The sequence below is a fragment of the Setaria italica genome, chromosome IX (genome assembly GCF_000263155.2).
Source record: "Setaria italica strain Yugu1 chromosome IX, Setaria_italica_v2.0, whole genome shotgun sequence".
Taxonomy (NCBI): Eukaryota; Viridiplantae; Streptophyta; class Magnoliopsida; order Poales; family Poaceae; genus Setaria; species Setaria italica.
The window spans coordinates 48505303-48527646 of record NC_028458.1 but is presented as its reverse complement, the minus strand read 5'-3'; the positions used below and the strand labels follow the sequence as shown (position 1 = coordinate 48527646).

At 47.2% G+C, this 22344-nt stretch overlaps 2 protein-coding genes across 2 annotated transcripts; both read left to right on the top strand.

The window, feature by feature from the left end:
- Positions 1-12978: 12978 nt before the first annotated feature.
- LOC101757566 (argininosuccinate lyase, chloroplastic) lies at positions 12979-19085 on the top strand. The gene is made up of 7 exons (XM_004984576.4): positions 12979-13357; positions 13764-14027; positions 14423-14539; positions 15349-15497; positions 17906-18197; positions 18274-18438; positions 18630-19085. The coding sequence occupies exons 1-7, from the start codon at positions 13043-13045 to the stop codon at positions 18879-18881; spliced, it is 1554 nt and encodes a 517-aa protein (XP_004984633.1). The 5' UTR covers positions 12979-13042; the 3' UTR covers positions 18882-19085.
- A 521-nt stretch (positions 19086-19606) lies between these two features.
- On the top strand, positions 19607-21033 carry LOC101757174 (outer envelope pore protein 16-2, chloroplastic). The gene is made up of 6 exons (XM_004984575.3): positions 19607-19881; positions 20002-20053; positions 20185-20247; positions 20376-20410; positions 20498-20531; positions 20660-21033. The coding sequence occupies exons 1-6, from the start codon at positions 19744-19746 to the stop codon at positions 20869-20871; spliced, it is 534 nt and encodes a 177-aa protein (XP_004984632.1). The 5' UTR covers positions 19607-19743; the 3' UTR covers positions 20872-21033.
- The last annotated feature ends 1311 nt before the right edge of the window (positions 21034-22344 follow it).

Below are 22344 nucleotides of genomic sequence, written 5' to 3'. Positions count from 1 at the left end.
GGTGCATGGAGTGTGGGGGTATATATATGATTAATGTTACATTATGAACCGTGCTTCATTGTATGGAACAGCTCTCGTGGACAATATATGCAGTACATGAACGCAATGAGTATATGACTTGAAGAAGGTTCTAATTCTCAGAACAAGCAACACCTTTCAATCTTTTTCCTTTTCAAAATGGGCATCATGCGATCGAATGTAAAAAAAAATGAGCAATGAGTATTACTTGCTGCTTGAGTTGCATACTCATAAAACTATAAATGTTTGCAATCTCTGGACACTTGTAGTCTTGGTAAGTCACTTGTAGTTTCATAGTTTCAATTTGCCAATATCTAGACAAAGTTGCAGCTTGTAGCAGGAAATAGTGTCAGTTTCATTTATAAATATATATTAATATTTCAATCATCTCTGAATATTTATATGATGGAGCATAACATTTGTAACATACTTATTTTTCATGCCATACTAGTTCTTACGGTTCTTGATTGATGATGCAGTGTCTCAACCACTATGGAAGCGACATCAACAAGCGCCAGTTCTACCTTGACATGCTGAACTAGTGCCGCCGGGTGGTGCGACTGCCTAAGCTTCCTCTTCATTGGAGTTGATTCATGGGTTCTCTTTTCACTCTTATGATATCTCATTAATAAGACCAAGTGAAACTATGAACTACTGCCACAACATGATGCTTGGGTGCCGTGGCACTATCACTGGTACGTGTTGATGTTGTGGTCCATGTTGATGTTGTGGTTTTCGTGTTAAAAGACGGTTCTTGATGATAACGAACAAGCTACTTGACACATTCAAACCTATAGGTTGTATTTAAACTATGAACTCTAATGTGGCAAGCTATCTTGGTGTTAAAAGACGGTTTGATTGCCACCATTTCACTATTCTATAGCTTGTATTTTAATTGTGAACTCTTGCTAGCTTGATCTGGATTGATTCCATCTGTGCCTGTTCGATTTGAGTGGATTGGCAGGATTAAAGGTCTGGGAGCACTCCACTCCAGGAAGACCAGCTCCACTCCACCAGCTCCACACTTTCCCAACTTCACTCCATCAACTTCAGAAAATCATGGAGCTGTGTTGTACGCGTTTGGCTGTTTGTAGTGCTCCAGCTCCAGAATCACAAGGATTTGGTGGGAAAATTCTATTTTGCTCATGGTGGATAGCTGGTTCTATTTTTAGCATTGCCGAGAGCTTTTTATTTTGCTATGCTACAGTAATTCGCTACAGTAACATGTCACTACAGTACATCGTTGGTATAGTACTTCGCTACAGGAATAATTTTTAAAAAATGTCCAACCTGATAATGTTTTGCCAAATGAAAGGTCGCAATAAATACAGTACAAAAATCCACCTTGCCATTACAAACTACTTCCAAGTAAGAGAGAGTGCGGTGTCTAGTTCATCACGAAAGACATCCGTAGTTGGTGCATTGAGTGCCGAAGTTGACCCATCCGACGCCGTTTGTGAAACTGCATATTTATTATATCTTTCTGGTATTGTAGGAACAAAATTAGGATCACGATCATACCGAGCAAAGTCTTCATCTTCACCTCTATGTTCACGAATGAAATTGTGAAGGACTATGGTAGCCGCAACAATCATGTTTTGCTTGTACATGGGATGTGGTGGCATCTTCCGAAGAATTTGCCACTTCATTTTTAATAATTCAAAAGATCGCTCAATCACATTGCGGGTAGATGAGTGAACCCGATTGAACCTCTCCATAGGAGTCTTAGCTTTGGTACCTCTATGCCATTCCGGTAAATGATACCTTTCACCCTTGTAAGGAGCGTGGTAGCCAGGACGATTAGGATATCTCGCATCCACTACATAGTATTTGCCTATATTCAGGTAAAAATAATATGAGTTATGGATTAATGGCACATGTTAATCATATTCGTATGTTCAAATTGAACACATGTTACCTTGTGGAGGATGTGGAAAAAATCTTTATCCACTCGGAGTGCATTGTACAGCACACTTGAATCATACATAGCTCCAGGTTGTCCTGTGGAAACATAAGTGAAACGCATGTCAAAGTCACGTACTGCTAGTACATTTTGAGTGGCTACCCAGTTTTTTCAATATATCTCACTTGCTCATCAGGTGAAAGAGTGACACGGATATGAGTGCCATCAAGTGCACCAATGCAATCTTTGAAATGTAGATATGCACGTTTGTCATCTTTTATCCTTTTATGGACTCTGGGGAAGTTTGGATTCTTTGGTCTAATGTAATCTTTTGCCGTAGCCATCAAAGAATTTAGAACCTCATCAAATTTCCTACTAATAGTTTCACCTGAATGCTTAAATCTATTTTGAGCTCTCCTATTAGACTCGTTTCCAGCACATGTGTATAGGAACATAGCAAGCATCTCATATGTGCTCATGTGCATAGAAGATTGCAGCCTATACCTTTCCACCAACACACCATGAAGATCCAAAAAGATTTTGTTGTTCAGACGAAGTTGTCTGTGGCATTCTCCAGGAGTTTTTATTGTCTCTAGCAGCCATCCCGTACCACTAATACCAGATTTCCTTGGTGGGTTTTTAGCAAGGTAGATGTCAGCATATATTTGTGCAATTTCTGCAGCACCCAAAACAAGATTCCAAAAGACCTCGCTTTCATCATTAGAGTCATCACTATCGCTCTCACTTTCCTACAGACAAGAGACAATATGACAAATAAAATAAAATAAGTACAAAACTTAAGTTTCAATATGATAAATAAAATAAAATAAGTACCACACTTAAGTTTCAATGACAATAGTTCATACGAATAAAAAAGTAACATTAAAAAATACAATTCCTCAATTGCCCTACTTGGCATTGTACTTCCTACGAAGCCAATTAAACCTAATCTCGTTTGTAGGAAGGGTCATGAACATTTCCCTTTGATCCTTCTTCACAAACAACTCAGTAGCAATATTATACTCGTATGTATCATACCCTGCCCCACATTCTAAAACAAGATCCATGACTTGTTGGACAGTAACTTCATCCAATTTTTTAGATGTAAAAGAGGAGGCGGATTCAGCAATCTTGGTTACTTGCTCTTGAATAACTTGTGCTATTCCAATTCTTTGTTTCTTTGCAAGTGGGATTCTTTTGTTTGCCAACATAATAGTAGGAGAAGGAGAAACCTCTTGGACCTCATCTGTTTCATCCCAACCAGCAGCATCATTGTCACAATCATCCGGGACATCATTAACCTCATTCACAGGGCTGTTGTCAACATCCTCTTGAGATGGTGGTATGATGAGGTTAGAGCTCATAGGATTCCAATGATCCGATTGATCATTAGTGATGTTAGCAAACATCACTGTCAAGTCCTCCTCATTTTGCAATGGTTTTTTCTTAAACTTGCCGCAACCTGGAATATCCTGAAAGGAGGCAATCATTGTTAGTACAATATATGACATGAACCTATTGAAGAACAGAAACAAAATAGTTTCGGAATTCACCGCCTTTGCCTTCTTCCACCACTCATCATCCATATCAATCATACCTCTTGCTCTGTCCCATCCCGCTCCTGTTCGTTTTCTCATTAATTGCTTCCAAGCCGTTAAGTCGATCTTCAACTTATCCCACTTGTTCTTTATTTGCCGCTTGGTCAAACGAATTGCTGTGAGGTTGAAAAATTCATCGCTGACCTCATCATAGCCTATTGAGTTCAAATGGGTGTTCGGTCTATTCCCTTTCTTAATTTGTTTGGCAAACAACGAACATATGATTGTTGTATTTGCATCAGTCCATTCAATTGAATCACCCTGATCAAGATATGACAGTAACCAATATCAATGTGCACTAAAGTTTCTCTTACTCATGTGATCAACGAATATTAGATGATTCTACTCAAGTACGTGGAGCCGACTAAGGTTCAAGTAGTCACTGGATGCTGCAAAAAGATTAAGCTGCAATAAATGTTCCCACAAGCACCATCGTGTTTTCTAGTTTTATATCTTTTCTACTAACTAATCTGATAACATTCATATTCTAGTATGATCTATTCGGCGGTCACTACTCCAATCTGTAAATGCTAACACAAGAATACAATGCTGAATTTGAATAGGATGCTAACAAGCAACACAAGCAGCACAAGCTGCCAAATTCCATTTGACATTCTGAATTTGCTAACAAGCAGGTGGCAGTTCAAATAGGATGCTAACAAGCAACACAAGAATACGATGCTCAGTTCAAATAGGATGCTAACAAGCAACACTAGCAGTAGATTTCGCACAGCACATATGTGACATTGATAGATAATGGTTTGTTCAGGAGCTAACAAGTAGCAGTAACAAGTACCTATCACAGTTCAGGAGCTAACAAGTACCGGTAACAATTCCCCCAACTACACACAAACCATCCAATTCCAATTTCCATTACTGTGTTAGGAGCATTCCTTTTTGACGCCTTCTTCGCTGCCAATCCCAGCCACATCCTGGCCGTTGGCCTGCCTGCCGAGCCCGGCGCCACGGCCACGCCACCGTGGCCAGCACGGCCACGGCCTTGGCCGCCGCTAGACCAGCCCAACGCACGGGCTGCGGCACCTATGCCACCTGCACCTCGTCCGCTGCCACCCAGAACACCGTCGCCGTCTTCCTGGCCCCCGAAACCGCCCCTTGCCACGCCTTCTTCCTGGCCCGTGGCCGCGCCCAAGGGCCCACGAGCGCCGGCTTCCGGCGCGGTGACGCCATCCCATGCCGCGCCGCCTAAGTTACCCCGGTCGGTGGCGCCCGCGAGGAGCCTTTGGGCGGCATGGCCCCCCCCCTCCCCCGCCAAAATGGAGTCGTGAGGGTGAGCTGCGGATGGAATCGGAGAAATCGGCGGAGGAGGGTCGCTGTCGCCGTCCATTCCACCGGGAAAAACCGCCACCGGCGCCCCAGGGAGGAAGGGGCGGCTGGTGTGGTGGCGGAACAGAAGCGTCGGGCAAGGGGGGCGACGGGAGGAAAGTGTCCGTCTGTTTCTTTTTTTATGAATCGAAGGGGTACGTAGGTAACCGATGACAATGGTGGGTAAATACCCACCAACTCCATAAGGAACTCTGAAAAGAGGGTTGGAGCACCCCTTGAGGTATTCAAAAAAATGTGGATCTACCCCCGTGCTCCACCTTTTTTCTGGAGCCGATGTTGCTGGAGCTAGACGCGTTTAGCTACGAAATTTTTGGAGTTGATGAAGTGAAGCAATTTTTCGTGAAGTGGAGTACTTCCAAATAGATCCTAAATCCTAATCGAATTGAATGACATGGGTGGGTCACTTGAACCGGCCGGAATCCAATCCGGCACCGCCGAACGAAGGCCTCAGGCGTCGCAGCACCCGGCCACCCGGGTTAAGATTTGCGGGGAACGGGCCGTGGTTTTCCAAGCCGACATGTGCTCCAGCAGTGTGTCGGCGTGGGTGCCGCGGATTCCGTGGACTGTGACTGTCGCGTGGTCCGAGACGGCTGCAGTTGTATGAGCTTTGACAAGCCTAGCCCAACTTCGCAGTCCAAGGCTTTGAACCCGTTGAATACAAAGGCTTTTCTGTTTCTCATCAGCAGCCCAAATAGGCTGTGCATGACCTATTTGGGCGCTCTGTCTGATCTCAACTTGAGCGGCCACAACAGAGCGATTAACGTAATTAATCACCATCGTGCCGCCCAATCAAGCGCCACGTTCACAAACGAGCTCACCACACAGCAGGCACTTGCGCTCACGGCTGGTTGGCTGCCCGCCATGATCAGCCATAGTGCCCCGCACGTACACCACGCACGCGTAACAGAATCCGCCTCAAACCTATAACTCCACGAACACCACCGGGCACCGGGGCGCACGGCGACTCCGGGCCCCTGTTCCGAACGACGACGCCCTGCACCCCAGACCCGTCCAGACTGCAGCCATGTCAGCGACCCCTCGCGGCCGGTCGTCGCACCGCCGGACACGGTGCAAGTGCTTAGGCGGCAGCAAAGGGGACCGCGCCACGCCGTGCTGCTCCTTCAACCCGCTGAGGTCCCTCATCCGGTGCCCCGGCGGCCGCAGCCGCAGCCGCAGCCGCAGCCGCGGCAAGCATCGCCACCAGCGGACGCCGTCCAGGGTCCGTGACGCGCCGGCGGTCGGCGGCGTCCAGCTGCAGCAAGGCCAGGAGGAGGAGCCGTCCTTCTTCGTGTACGCCATGCCGAACCAGGGCGGCTTCGGCAGCGGCGGCGGCGAGCACAAGAAGAAGAAGAAGCACAAGAAGCCGCGCATGCCGTCCTTCGGCTCGTGCTTCCGCAGGAAGAAGAAGGAGCGGAAGCAGGCCAGGGCCACGGCCACTGCGGGCGTCCCGCGCCCGGCGCTCACGCCGGCGTCGTCTTTGCTGACGCATCCGCCAGGCTCCCCCTCGCCGGAGAAGACGCAAGCTCCGACGACACCGTTGATGACGCAGCCACCTTCTCCCGCCCCTACCGAGAACGGCAGCACCATCAACTCGCCGGCGCCGCCTGGCCGGCAGCAGGCCACGCCGAGGCCGGGCAAGCAGTCGCCGGACGACTCGGCGCGGTCGTCGCCGCTCGCGCCGCGGATGCAGCAGCCGAAGCAAGTGGAGGGGCTGGAGATCGTCGAGGTGGCGACGGGCGAGCGGCTGTCGGCGCACGAGCTCAGCCTCATCGAGATGGTCGGCAGCTCAGCGGACGGCTCTGCGGAGTCGTCGGTGAAGTCATCACTGGAGTACGTCAACGAGCCACCGCCTCCGCAGCCACCGGCGAAACGGGCAGTGGTGGAGAGGGAGGCAAAGGTGGTGAAGGTTCATCAGGAGGTCCCGAAGCTGTGGCTCAACGGCAAGTCGGCCGAGTCCCGAGCAAGGGAGCGCTTCGCCAAGCCTCTTGTGGCGGCGGAGGCTGAGGAGCTGTGGGCGCACGACGTCGCATGCAGCCGCGTTCACGCGACCATGCTTGCCGAGACGGTAAGGTCTTCAAGCTCATTTGACATTGGTTTACGTCGAATTGAATTGTTTTGCGATCGTGATTACTCAAAGTTGTTCTCGCATTTTTCTTGTATCTTATAACCAGCAATCAGGCATTCTAGTCCAACCTAACGCTACAATTAGCAATCCGGTCATATCTCATGCCTATCGTTGCTGCAAAAACATCTTTAGAGAAATGGACTAGAATTGGGCATTTCTCATAAACAATAGCTAAGAGTCCTAATTCCTAAATACTATCACTTTGAATCTGAAACCTACGTGCTGATGCTTAAGATTCAGGGCTTTTGTGTTTGTACCCTCACTTTGAACTGCAATTGTGATTTTACCCTTAGGTTTCGTTTGGATGTCGATATTGTGGGCTTTGGCATTGAATTGGTTTCGATACCAAATCAGAGTAGTTTTGGAAATGGGTCACAATGCCAAAGCGATTGTTTGGATGTCGATGGAATTCAACGAGAGTGCTAATATCTACTCGTGTTTGGATGTGCATGGAGTAAGATTTGGCATTGACTCATCTTCTCTCCCTCGCTACTCCTCCCATCGCTGCTGGCAGCCGCACCCCCACTAGCTCCTCTTCCATGCGCCATGGACGCTCAGATCCACTAGCCACGAAAGAGCTATTGTCCGTGGAGATGAGGACACCGAGCCGCCACTGCTCTGTTTGGCAAAGGGAGGGAGAAAGGGGAGTGGCGCTCGAGGAGGGAGGCAGGGAGGGGCGGTGCGGCTCGCTGGTGGAGGAAGATAGGGGAGGGGCGATGCGGCACTCCAGGGGCGGCGGAGCGAGGTAGGGGAGGAGAAGCGCGACACTTTAGGGGCGACGTCGCTCGTCGGCGGAGCGAGGTAGAGGAGGAGCGCGCAATGCGGAGGGAGGGGAGGGGGCGGGGTGGGTCGCTGGTGGAGGGGCGGTGCAGCTCGCCGCGGAGGGAGGCAGGGGAGGACGGGGAGGGGAGGGGTGCCGGTAGCAAGGAAGAAAAGGTCGGGGCACCGTCGGGAGGAAGAAGGGTGCTGCCGGGAGGAAGAAGGGGCGGCCACGATAGAATGGAGGCGCGGCGGCAGCGGCATCGTCGAGAGAATGACTGCACGGGCGTTTTTCTAGAGGAACGCAAAATCAACACGATACGGAGGGGAAGGGGTCGGTATCGAGGGGAAAGGGTACTGGAGCGGTGATTACCAGTTGGTATTGGAGTCTATTTCCAATTTCGAATTTCAAACCATCCAAATAGCTGGAATTAGAGCTAGTCGATTCCAATTCCCAATTCTGAGGCTGAATATCTACGTCCAAATGCTACCTTACTTTTTCAACTTTATGATTTTGCCCTTACTTTTTGAAACCGAAGCTCAAGTTTACTCAGTGGCACTTCACGGTGTCAAATAAGGTAGAAAAAGACAAACCATGCCCTTGGGAATTTACTCCTATTTTTTTAGCTTTGTAATTTTATCCTTTTCACATAAGCATGTGACATGTTTTTTGAATAAAGAATTATAACAAATTTTGATTCAGATTTGAAATTTCTTGTAATTTGAACCAAAGTATACATTAAAAATTTCTGGGCACAAAAATCTAAATGAAAAAGGAAAGAAGTCATTCTATAGATCCTGCCATCCTTGGTTGTAGGGAGCAAAGGCAACAAGCAGTTCTTGTCCTGATCCAGAATAATCGATGAGATGCAAATTAATCCAACAACGCACGGCCGGCCACCAGAGAGATGCGCAAGCCCCGCAACATCCAAAGAACAAATCAATTTCGGCCCGTTTGGTTTTGGTTCCATAGATGTTTAGTCCTTGTCACATCGAATATTTAGATACTAATTAAAAGTATTAAATATAGAATAATTACAAAATTAATTGCACAGATGAAGGCTAATTCGCGAGACAAATCTATTAAGCCTAATTAGTTCATGACTTGACAATGTGATGCTACGGTAAATATGTGCTAATCATGAATTAATTAGGCTTAATAGATTCGTCTCGCGAATTAACCTCCATATGTGTAATTAGTTTTATAATTAGCTCATGTTTAGTCCTTCTAATTAGCATTCGAAGATTTAATATGACAAAGACTAAACTTTAGCTTAAAGATCCAAACATTTCAATACCACATGAACAGAGAGAGAGAGGACAAGACGAGTGGGAGGAGACCCAGCTCCTGCTATGAAGCACCTGGCGGATTCGGCGGCTAGTACCTTGGCGCGTCATCACCTGTGTGGCCCTGTGCCTACCTCGATTGTCGCATCCCCGCTCCCTGAGCTAGCAAGTCGCCGCTCCGCCGATGCTACTCGCTCCCTGCACGTGCAGCATCACGAGAAGGAGGCCGCCACGCATGACCCCTGTGCCGGTCTCTCCCTGCTGCCGCCCTCGATTTCCACTGCTAAGGGTTCGCATCGTGCGGATGGAGAGTGATTGGATAAGTGGAGAGGTAGTTTGATATTTTGCCTATTTTCCAAACATTTTCTGTTTTGATTTATTTATTTAATCTGGTTCCATCTAATGGACATCCGAAGTAAGGGTAAACGGCAGCTTCGATTCGAAAAAGTAAGAGTAAAATCGCAAAGTTGAAAAAAGAGGGGTAAATTCACCATTGAACTTTAAAATAGGGGCAAAAACACCTTTGTCCCTTAAGATTTTGATACTCATACTAGTGATTTGGGGTCGATCATGCCTCCACATCCATTAAGTTAGTACTCCTCATCGTTCTCATCTTAACACCAAGGAATTAGTATGTTGAACCTTGTTGAATGAACTTAAAACCTACGCACTGATGAACTAGCCTAGAAAACTAAACGTACTCCACGGCTAATCCATTGGACAAGAATTTTAGTGGGGCATATGCCCCACTACACCTTCTTTGGTTCATCATTTTGTCCCAAATAAAGCTTAATTCTTGAAGAAATCACTGAGGTTGGAGATAAAGATTTTCCATACATCAAGTGTCAAGAATTTCAAAATAATGAGGGTTAAGGATTCGACAGTTAATTACTTCTTACCTATATACGTTTCGCTTATTAGGAAGTTAAGCGCCCTAATTTTAAAATTGAAAGAAACATTTCCATTAGTATTCCCTGGAGTGATGCACTCCCACCCCTTGACTAAAAAAAAAGTATTCCCTGAAGTGTGATTTTCATCTCAAAAAGAAGTTTTCTTACCACAATACAAATAGTGGCTAACATCACTGAAATGAAAAGGTAGAGAGAGATAAGAGAAGGAAAGTGCTAAGACGCGCATGATGATGAGGCTGCTTGGTTGCTAGCCTTCATCTGCCATGTCAGATTATGGCGTAGGAAATCGATGCCGCACTCTTGACGCAGGAAATCAGCGCCACACTCTGTGACGTGAAATGTTGCGGAGTAACATGTTTTGCACGTGGCTGCCAATACTGAATCACCAACCAAATCTTGGATGGCCCGCTGCACCTGTTGTCGGTGTTTTATACCTAGCAACCTGCTGAGAGGTATCCCGAGATAGTAGATTTGTTGGTGGGGATCGTCGGATCTGGAACTTGATGGTAAAAGCGAGGACACAAGATATAGATTTATACAGGTTCGGACCGTCAGAGTAACGTAATATCCTACGTCCTGTTTGGGGTGTTGTATAGTGCGTCCTGCGCTTAGGTGTTGTTTGGTGTTGAGGATTTGGTCCTCTAACTGATCTAGGTACCCCTGCCCTCCTTTATATATTCCAGGGGTGGGATTACTAGTCGGTTACAAAGTAGGAGTTCTAGTAAAATTACAGGGTATGAGTCCTATTAGGATTATAGAGGAATCCTAGTAGAAGTCTGTCTTCTTTCTTCCTTACGGGTATTGGCATCTATCCCCGACACGTGTAGCTTTGGCAAATGGTGATTGAGAATCAAATATCCTCCGGTGTGACACATGGATAATTTCTATTCGCCTTACTCAATAGCAACATTGAAACAAGTTGTAAATTGACTATTCTACCAGGTTGAAAACACTTAGGTAGTGTTTGGACGTAGATATTCGGCCTCAAAATTGAGAATTGGAATTGACTAGCTCCAATTCCAACTGTTTGGATGGTTTTGGAATTCGAAGTTGAAAATAGACTCCAATACCAACCGGTATTCACCGCTCTAGTACCCCCTTCCCCTCAATACCGACCCCTTCCCTTCATATCGTGTTGAATTCTCGTTCCTCCAGAAAAACACCCGTGCAACCATTCTCTTGACAATGCCACCGCCACCGCGCGTCAGCTCTACCGTGGCCGCCCCTTCTTCCTCCCGGAGGCACCCTTCTTCCTCCGACGGTGCCCCGACCTTTTCTTCCTCGCGGCCAGCGCCCTGCCCCTCCCCGTCCTCCCCTGCCTCCCTTCGCCGCTAGCTGCGCCGCCCCTCCGCTGGTGAGCCCCCCCGCGCCCTTCCCTCCTTCCATGCTACGCCACTCCTCCCTTGCCTCACTCCACCGATGAGCGACGTCGCCCCTGAAGTGCTGCGCTGCTCCTTCCCTACCTCGCTCTGCCATCCCTGGAGTGCCGCCCCGCCCCTCCCTTATCTCCCTCCACCGGCGAGCCGCGCCTCCCCTCCCCGCCTCCCTCCTCTAGCACCGGTCCCCTTTCTTCCTCCCTTCGCCAAACAGAGCGTTGGCGGCTCGATGTCCTCATCTCCACGGACAACAGCTCTTCGTGGTTGGTGGATCTGGATGTCCATGGCGCATGGAGGAGGAGCTGGTGGGGGTGCGGCTGCCAGCGACGATGGGAGGAGCAGCGGGGCAGAGAAGATGAGTCAATGCCAAATCTTACTCCATGCATGTCCAAACACGAATAGGTATTGGCACTCTCATTGAATTCCATCTAGCAATTTCATCGACATCCAAACAATCGCTTTGGCATCGTGACCCATTTCCAAACTACTCTGATTTGGTGTTAAGACCAATTCGATGCCAAAACCCACAATATCAACATCCAAACGAATCCTTATTGATTTATAGTTAGTCCAAAGATGGAGAAAAGCTAATCAAATGACCCTATGTGTTTTTGAAAGTTTTAAAAGACTCAACGACAAGTATTTCAAATCAAAGAAACTAATGGGGTACAACATGAAAAACAAGATACAGTTGAATCATGCTGAAAAAGGGTGATTCAACATTTTCTAAAACACTTATCAACATTTTGTAAAAAATATACTACATTCAACAATTTTCACCTTCTATTTCAACATCCCAAAAGAACAGTTTTAATATTTTCCAAATCAATGATCAACATTTTCAAAATTTTATGAAAGAACAGTTTTAATATTTTCCAAATCAATGATCAACATTTTCAAAATTTTATGTTTTGGTCGTTCCTCCTCATCTCCGGTGACAGCGGCGCAAGCCAGCAACACCATCGGGCCGCACACCGGTGAAGCACGTCGGCGAGCCCGCGAGCGAGGGAGCGGCGCCCAAGTGGCGGAGCATGGCGGTGGGGCGGCACGAGCAGCGCTAGTGCCATGGCGCTAGGCGCGTAAAGCTCGCGACAGGCGGCACTTGGAGCTCGTGCGGCGGATGGCGCGTGGGAGCGGCGGCGCCCGAGCAGCAACAGTGGCTTACGCCCGATAGTGGTGGCGTGGCAGCGCACGGGGCCGGTGGGGAGTTGGGGGTAGCACGGGCGTGCGTAGGTGCTGAGCCGGCGGAGGCGAGGCATGGGGCGGAGGCGTGAACTGGAGGAAGTTTGGGGCGGAAGGCGAAGGCTCCTCTGGCTGGGGCAGCGGGCGGCGGGCCGGTTAGGGTGGCGGTCAGGTGGGGGTGGTGGTCGGGTGGGTGCGGCTGACGGAAAGGGTCACAGACGGGAATAGAAGGGGAAAACGAATCGGTATCCTCCATAACTAGTGGCTCAAAAGCAGGTGAAAGCAGAGGAAGCCTGCTTTTGGATTTATATTAGAATGAAAGCTACTTTTGGATAAAAGCACATATAATTTTTTATTCTTTTGGTTAGTTTTTGGTTTTTGCAAAAGTAAAAGCAGGTTTGGGAGCGTGGACCTAGTCACTGCACTGCACCTTCATTGTGACCGTTCTACGTAACACAATCGCATTTCGCTTAAACCCAGTAACCCACCAGGCCACCACCTACCGCGCCGCCGCGTCAAACAACGGCGCGACGCCCCCTATGGCCTTCACCTCTCAATCCCTAATCTTCCGGGCGCCCGCCTCCCTCACCGGCGACCGCCTCGCCGCCCTCTCCGGCTGTCGCGTCGCCCTCCGGGGCCGCAGCGCCGCTTTTCCTTCCGTCGCGGCCGCCTCCACTTCGGTGGCGAACTCGGATGGCGACGAGAAGAAGGAGACGAAGCTTTGGGGCGGGCGCTTCGAGGAGGGCGTCACGGACGCCGTGGAGCGCTTCACGGAGTCCATCTCCTACGACTGGCAGCTCTACAAGTACGACATCATGGGCAGCAAGGCTCACGCCTCCATGCTCGCCTCCCAGGTATCATAAGAGCGTTCTGCTGAAGCAACTGCGTCTTCGCTGTTCGTGGTAGTGTTTCAGTGTGGTTTGACCGCCTAGATGTTCGTCAGATCATTAGCCTTATCTGGATGGAGCTGCGGCGAATCAATTTGGGGTAGTTGGTCTGGGGTCAACTGGCCGCTAACCACTGTGGTTGCGTTGTGTTCGAGAAAATGCCACTTTATCTGTCCTGCTTGTGGTGACACGCAGGAGTCCAAAACCTCTAACTTCCTATAAAGTAGCATTGTTTAGGTTTAGCCTGCGTAAACTCAGGGGTTTCCCAGCACTATTCGTCATATTTTGGTCAAATGCTACGCTTTTGCTGGATGCTGCTTATAACGAATGATCACTATGTTTGAGTACAGTTGCTGAATCATTTGCAATGCAGGGTTTGATAACTGCTGGCGATAGGGATATCATCTTAGAGGGGCTTGATCAGATTGAGAGGCTGATTCAAGAAGGCAAGTTTGAGTGGAGAAAGGATCGGGAGGATGTGCATATGAACATCGAAGCAGCTCTGATTGAGAGGGTTGGTGAGCCAGCCAAGAAGCTGCACACTGCTAGGAGCCGCAATGACCAAATTGTGACAGACCTAAGGCTATGGTGCCGTGATGCTATTGACAAGATTTTGATTCGTATCAAGCAGCTTCAGGTTTGCTCCTGAATTTACTGTGTAATGGTTATGGAGTCCTGCTATAATCAATTAATCATGTGTGTATTTCTTGGCTATCTTTACTGCTTGCTGTCAAAACACTTCAGATTTGTGCTCTGTTGGCAGTTGACACACAACCATTCCAATGATTAAGAGAAGCCTATGCTGTTGAAGTTTTGAAGCTTTATTTTACTCATTCATCATGTAATCCTCAACTTGTGGCCGTAACTTTAGTCCAAAACTTCTGCTTTTATACACAACTTTAAGAAACCTTTTCACAGATTTTCTGTATTCTCGTAGAAATATCCACGCATGATTTCTACTATTGTTATGGAACTGTATTTCTGGGTGAAAGTTTCACCTGCCTAATATTAGCTTGATTCTTGATGTTTCAGGTGTCTTTGGTTTTGTTAGCTTCAAAATACGTTGACTTGATAGTTCCTGGTTATACTCATCTGCAAAGGGCACAGCCTGTTTTGCTGCCACATCTTCTCTTATCATATGTTGAACAGGTGATTTCTGTTTCTTGCCTTTGTCACATCTTGCGACATAGTGATTTCAATTCACTCTCTATCTTGGGGAGGCACGAATTTTAGTTTATGAATGTGAATGTCACGCATCACTGATGATCTATTCCCTATAAGTTGGTATTTGTAGGTACTGTGCAAATAAATCCTTGAATGGCCAAAGTAGTGAGCTTTTATCTAAGCAAAGTTAAATATAAAATGTCTTATGTTCATCATTGTTTGGGTCGTATACCAGGTCCATTTTCAGTTTTTGGCTGTAGAACTTTAACATATGAGGAACTGGTGTGCATAAAATAGGACATTCTGTGTTTTTAGGATTATTTGGCACCTCTATCTATGCTGTAGACATCCCAATGAGACACCAAAAGTTGAATCATTGCATATTGTGTTCCAAATATACCAAGTTTCTTGGGCACAGTCCAGATACACCTACTAGCTAATACAGAAGGTTCTGAAAATGTTATCTGAACTTGTGAAGAAAATGGACCAAGTGTTTCATTTTCTTGTACCATATACCCTCCAATCTAAAATCTGCTGAACTTGATCTGTATTCTTTTTTTTTTTTGCGAATAACTTGATCTGTATTCAATAATGCACCATATAGCTGTTTGAATAATGCACTGTATAGCTGTCATACCAGGCCCGCTTGAATTACGATACATAGCTTACAGTTTACCGTATCTGGCGTGTCTGTGCAAACAATAGGGCTCCACACTTTACTGCTAATCTTTTAGGATAAGCAAGGATGGAAATTCTTGTTGACTTGACGGTATTCTGATGGATAATTTGTACAGCTGGAGCGAGATGCTGGTCGGCTGGTCAACTGCAGGGAGCGAGTGAATTTCTGCCCTCTTGGTGCTTGTGCTTTGGCTGGAACTGGACTTCCCATTGACAGGTTTCAGACCGCGAAAGATTTGAAGTTTACAGCTCCAATGAAGAACAGGCAAGTTGTTGATTTCTGGTGGTAGTATCATTTCAAGGCTCCAAGCATGACTTTCTATTCTGTTATATTACTTGCTTCAACTATGATCAGGCTAGAGTTATTTTATTAACTTAGAGCATCTCTAGCAAATCCCCTTTCCCCTTTCCTCTTTTCAGCCATAAAGGGGATTTAGGGGAGAAAAACCTTCCCCAACAGATCCCCTTTCCATTCCCCTTTCCCCTTTATTTTTTCTCAATCCCCTTTCCCTCACTTCTTCTCCCCTTTCTAAGAGCATCTCCAGCAGATTGATCTTCCCCTTTCCCCCTTTATCATCCTATAGGGGAATCCTCTTTCACAATTTGAGAATTTCAAGGAGATGTGCTGCAACAGATCCCCTTTTCCCTTGCCCCCCTTCTTTTCTCCTGACAAATGGGGTCCACCGGTCAATGGGTAAAAGGACCTTTCTTCTTCCCCCTCTCTCCCTTCTCCCCTCTTTCTCCCTTCAACTCCCGTGCCGGCGCTTGACGAGGCAGGGGCACGCGCGGCCGCGCGCGGCCGGTATGAGGGCACGACGAGTCGACCGGGCCAGGCGGCGGCCTTCGCCGGTGTGACGAGCTTGGTCGGGACGGGCGGCGGCCTCTGGCGGTGCGGTCGGTGGGCCGACACGGAGCTCGGGGAGGACCCGGCGATGCGGCAGCGCCGGTGCGTGCGGAGCCCTTGGATGGCCGGCAGCAGTGAGAAGCTCGTGGACGGCCGGCGGGCCAACGCGGAGCTCGGGAAGGACCGGGGTGGTGCGGAGTTGCCAGCCCGCGCGGAGCCCGTGGATGGCCGGTGGCGGTGTGGAGCTCGTGGACGGCGAGGCAGGCGACGACAGGCTGGGCAGGGGCGAGCGGCAGATCGGGCAGCCAGGGATGCGCGTGACTTTGTGAATTGTGCGGCTCAAGAGGAAGGGAAGGAAAGGGAGATGGGTGAATTCCCCTTTGTAAAGGGGAGAGGGAGGGGAAGAAAGGGGATTGAGAAAAAATAAAGGGGAAAGGGGAATGGAAAGGGTTTCTGCTGGAGCTGGTTTTTCTTCCCTAAATCCCCTTTATGGCTAAAATGAGGAAACGGGAAGAGGATCTGCTGGAGATGCTCTAAACGGGAATTCACTCCTCTCCCTTTCCATCTCCCTTTCTCCCCTTTCCTCTCCAACCGTCCGATCCCCCGAGTGATATGGACTCCTGGCCACCCGATGTTCCCCTCGCCTGCTCTGCTGGCCTCACGCTCTGCTGGCCTCCTGCCCGGCTCGTCGCCCGGCCACGCACGGCGCGCTGCAGAAGGCCGCCGTCCGGGCATGCGCGGCCGCGCTGCCGAAGGCTGCCACCGGTTTGGGCTTGGCTCATCGCCCGGCTGTGCGTGGGCCCGCCGCTGAAGGCTGCCACCTAGGCCATGCGCGGCCGCGCCGCCGAAGGCCGCTGCCGATCTGGGCGAGAAGGCCAGCCACGCCCAGCCCCGGCCGCCTGCGCACCGATGCGCACTGCCCCGAGCGCCGCTGCCAAGTTCGCCTTTGCGCCGGCCCTGCCCCGACAGTTGCCGGCCCCATCCTGAGAGAAAAAGAAGAGACGGGAGGAGGAAGAAGATAGACATGTTCACTGATAGGTGGGTCCCACTGGTCAGTGGATAGAAAGGGGAAAGGGGATCTGCTGCAGCACTCATCTTCAAAATGCAAAAATTGTGAAAGGGGATTCCCCTATGGGGGGATACAGGGGAAAGGGGAAAATCAATCTGCTGGAGATGCTCTTAAGAACTTGAAGCTTTACATACTTTGCATCTGCTGCAGTCTATCTTGAGTCTTGTCATGTGAAATCTCAAAAAAAAAAAAAATAGAAAAGGAAAACTAGAGCTTGATAATTTGATCACACTGAAATAAAGCTAGATGAAAATGGTAGACTGTGAGGCCCATGGGCCAAAAATTGGCCATGCGGCCACTCCTAAGGTAGCAGGTATGGGATTTAGTCCCATACTGCTAGCCAAGAGAGAGACCTAGGCCAACTTAAATAGCCAGAGTTAGGAAGCACTTCAATCTTGGGTTAATCCTTTTACGCAAAGCGAGGACGAAAGCGTAAGTACGTTGTTGTGTAGGTGTGGTCCACTCAGTGTGCAGAGTGGGCATGAGCCGTTTTCCTAGGCTGGGTCATTACACACACCTAATTACCTGGCCATCTTCATCTTCTTCCTTTCACAAACATGCGAATATTGTGCAGAAGCAGAAATTGGTGTTTAAATGGTTTGTATAGCTGGCATGTTTTTGTGACTATGTAACCTGCACCGCTATCATAGAATTGTTGGTCATGCTCACTCATTAGGCTAGAAATGCAGTGAATGGCAAATTTTTCGTTGTCAATTTTGAACAGTTCTCACTTAAACTGGAAGCATTTTTTGTTCAACAGCATTGATGCAGTATCAGACCGTGACTTTGTATTGGAGTTTCTTGCTGCCAATTCAATCGCTGCTGTTCATCTTTCTCGAATTGGTGAAGAATGGGTTCTTTGGGCATCGGAGGAATTTGGATTCCTGACACCAAGTGATAAAGTTTCAACAGGAAGCAGCATTATGCCACAGAAGAAAAATCCGGATCCAATGGAGCTTGTTCGTGGGAAGTCTGCTAGGGTTGTTGGAGATCTCATGACTGTCCTAACCCTCTGTAAGGGCCTTCCACAGGCCTACAACCGTGATCTCCAGGTGGGCCTCATTCTCACAGAGTATATCGATGCTTATATGGGTGTACATTCTCAATTTTTTTTTTCTTTTTGAGCAGGAAGACAAGGAACCTTTGTTTGATAGTGTGAAGGCCATATTAGGAATGCTTGAAGTTTGCACGGAGTTTGCTCAAAACATTTCTTTTAATTCAAAAAGAATACAAAGTTCATTGCCAGCTGGTTATCTGGATGCAACAACATTAGCCGATTATCTTGTGAAGAAGGTAAACTCCTTTTGCTCACGACTGCAGGATGTATAGTTGTATATATAACTAGCAATGGAGCACACAAACTTAACGTCATTTACTCATTTATAGTTTTGTTGATGCTTTGTCATCCACTGGTTTTATTTTCTATCTACTTTAGTTGGATCAGTTTATTGCAGCTAATTGTTTCCTATCTTTGCTCTTTGCAGGGAGTTCCATTCAGAACTTCTCATGAGATAGTCGGAAGGTCTGTTGCTCTTTGCGTCTCCAAGAACTGTCAATTAGCTGAACTTCAATTGGATGACCTAAAAGCTGTTCATCCAGTGTTCGAGGCCGACGTGTACGAGTACTTGGGGGTTGAAAATGCTGTAAACAAGTTCATATCTTATGGCTCCACCGGTTCGAATCAAGTAAAGAAGCAGCTCGAGGATTGGCGCATCCAGCTGGGAATCAGCTCATAAGGATTGGTATGAACCAAGAATAAAGCGAGCAGATCATTGCTTGCAATTTTTGAATGTGTCTGAATGTAATGAACTTTGTTCCCTGCGTAACCGTGCCACCGCGTGGAACTGGAATGAGTGATGCTGTTGAGTTGGGCACCCTGAGTCTGCTCCATGTACCATTGCACCCAGCTTTGTTTTCTGAAGTGGGGTGTTTTGGTTCCACGGACTAAATTATGTCACGTCGAATATTTAGATACTAAGAATATTTAGATAATAATTATAGGATTAAATATGAACTAATTATAAAACCAATTTAGATACTAATTAGGAGGATTAAATATGAGCTAATTATAAAACCAATTTCACAGATGGAGGTTAATTCGCGAGACGAATTTATTAAGCCTAATTAGTTCATGATTTGATAATACGATGCTACAGTAAATTAAATAATACTCTAATTATTATCTAAATATTTGATGTAATATTAACTAAACTAAATTTTATTACTTTATTATCTGATTCTTTTCCACGACTCCGTGCGAGTTCCAGAAGAGTGCCACGATTTACAGCCGAAGCCGGCACGTGTCCGTGTAGCGGGCACGTGTCCGTGGAGTCGGCGTACGTGTCGCCCAGTTCTTTCCTCAGGGAACCTGGACCAGTAGGACGTCGATGTGTTGCGTAGTGATTGGCGCCGCCTTGGGCCTCTCCAGTCTCCAGAGCTCACCGCTTGTCCGCTTCGGCCTTTTTTGTAGCGCCCATCGTTTATCTACGCAACAGCTAGCCATCACTGCAAGCGTGCACTGCCATCTGCATTCACCTGTGCACTTCAGCAGCGCAGCAAGCCAAGAGGGAGAGCGGCAGAGAGGAGGAACTCAGGAAGATGAGCGGCAGCATGGAGACGCAGGCGCGGGCGTTCGCGGACGAGGTTCGCGGCGGCCTGGAGGGGAAGAGCTGGATGCTGGACCTCGGCCACCCGCTCCTCAACCGCATCGCCGAGAGCTTCGTCAAGGCCGCCGGGGTAAGCGCGACGCGTCACGCCCTCTGCTCACTCCCGTCTTCGACCAGGGATCGAACCAGGCTCTTTTCCTTTCCCCGTCTCTCATCCACTCGGTTCTGCTTCTGCCGTGTGTTCTTGCAGATCGGCGCGGTCCAAGCAGTCGCGAGGGAGTCGTACTTCATGGCCATCGAAGGTAACAAAACTTTGTTGCTGTTGCTGTTGCTGTTGCTGCAGCAGCTCGTAGAACAAGCTGTTCAATTACCTCGCTCTGTTTCTGTCCCTTTCGGAGATTTTAGTGCGGTGTCTTGCTTTGACTGGCTGCAGGCGAGGGAGGATCGGTGTCTGGCGCCACCGGCTCGAGGAAACGCTCGTTCCCAGAACTCAATGGTAAGTTGGTAACAGCTCTGATCTTGCGTTCAGTCGGCTAGTATTACTTTGCTTCTGCTTATTAGCAGTGTAAGTGTGTAACCATGAGTAAGCAACATTGTTGATCTTGTGGTGGCAAAATTGGGCAGGGACGAACAGTGGTAGCAAGTCGGCTGAGGCCATGGTAAGCCATCAACAAAACTAGCCGAGTTGTCTAGTTCTATACCAACCGTGCCTTGCTTGGTTGTAATTCCTTTTCCATTTTCCTCAGGTGAAAAACGTGAGCAAAGAGTCGTTACAGTGGGGTAATACTTCTGTACTTGTTGAAATTGAATCATCAAGCATTTGTTGTCAACGAGACAAACGACGATATTTCAGATTTTCTTCCCATCGCTAGCTAGCTTGGTTGATCTGATTCGGATGCCTTTTGCAGGACTCGCGGCTGGCGTGCACTCCGGCCTGACCTACGGCCTCACGGAGGTGCGCGGGACGCACGACTGGCGGAACAGCGCCGTGGCCGGCGCCATCACGGGCGCGGCGGTCGCGCTCACGTCGGACCGCGCGTCGCACGAGCAGGTCGTGCAGTGCGCCATCGCCGGCGCCGCGCTCTCCACGGCCGCCAACGTGCTCTCCGGCATATTCTGATTCGTCTGAGCCCGCCAGTGATGGGAGGGTGCACTGCACCGTCATGGGGCCATCGTTATGTTCCTAGTAGCCCACTTCGACGATAATTTGGGTTGTTGTATCATGGATGCTCTAAGCTATCTTGTAAGCGGACCGGAAGAAATGGCTATGGATTCGTCATTACGTGCGCCGCTGTGTCTGTTCGATCTGCGGCTACAGTGCTCTCAGGACAAATCACGACCGACTTCGGGGTTGTTTGGATACACCCGTTAAAATGAGTATTAAACATAACTAGTTAAGTATTAAACGAGTTAGGAGTATTAAACGTAAGAGTATTAAACATAACTAGTTAGGAGTATTAAAATATTAAATATAAGCTAATGTTTGGTACAAAACTATTGTAGCACCTGTGATCCTAATTAGGAGTGTGAGCTTATTATAAGCTAATTAGGAGTGTGAGCTGATTGTTAAACATATGCTAATTATAAAACTCGTCCCTGTTATTAAACTAATTATAAAACTCACCCCTTCCTTTTATTAGACGTAAATTAATTAAAAAACTAATTTACAGAACTAATTATAAAACTCACCCCTTCCTTTTATTAGACGTAAATTAATTACAAAAACTAATTTACACATCCGTTAGAAGTATTAAACATAAATTAATTACAAAACTGATTCACACCCGTATTAAAACTAATTCACACCCGTATTAAAACCTCTACCTTCCTAGCAGGAGTATTAAATATAAATTAATTACAAAACTAATTTATACACCCCTTTCTAACAGGAGTATTAAATATAAATTAATTATAAAACTAATTTACACACCCCTTCCTGACAGTGAGATAATTTATTAAGTAACTAATTGCACAGATGTCACAGATGTCGTGAGATGAATTTATTGCACAGATGTGAATTTATTAAGCGAGATGAATTTATTGCACGGATTGAATTTATTAAGTCTAATTAGTTTATGATTGCACGGATTGAATTTATTAAGTCTAATTAGTTTATGATTTGATAATGTGCATGATTTTGCTAATGTCGAATTAATTGGGCTTAATAGATTGCGAATTAGCACAGTTACTAATGTTAGACACGGATTGAATTTATTAAGTCTAATTAGTTTATGATTTGATAATGTGCATGATTTTACTAATGTCGAATTAATTGGGCTTAATAGATTGCGAATTAGCACAATTACTAATGTTAGATTAATTAGACTTAATAGATTCGAATTCGCAAACAGGTTCTGCAATTAGTTTATAATTAATTCATGACAATGTGCATGATTGGACATTATGGTGAATTAGTTTATAATTAATTCATGACAATGTGCATGATTTGACATTATGGTGCTACAGTAACCATTGCTAATGTTGGATTAATTAGGCTTAATAGATTCGTCTCTACTAATGTCGGATTAATTAGGCTTAATAGATTCGTCTCGCGATCTCTAGATCGCGAATTAGCACAGGGTTCTGTAATTAA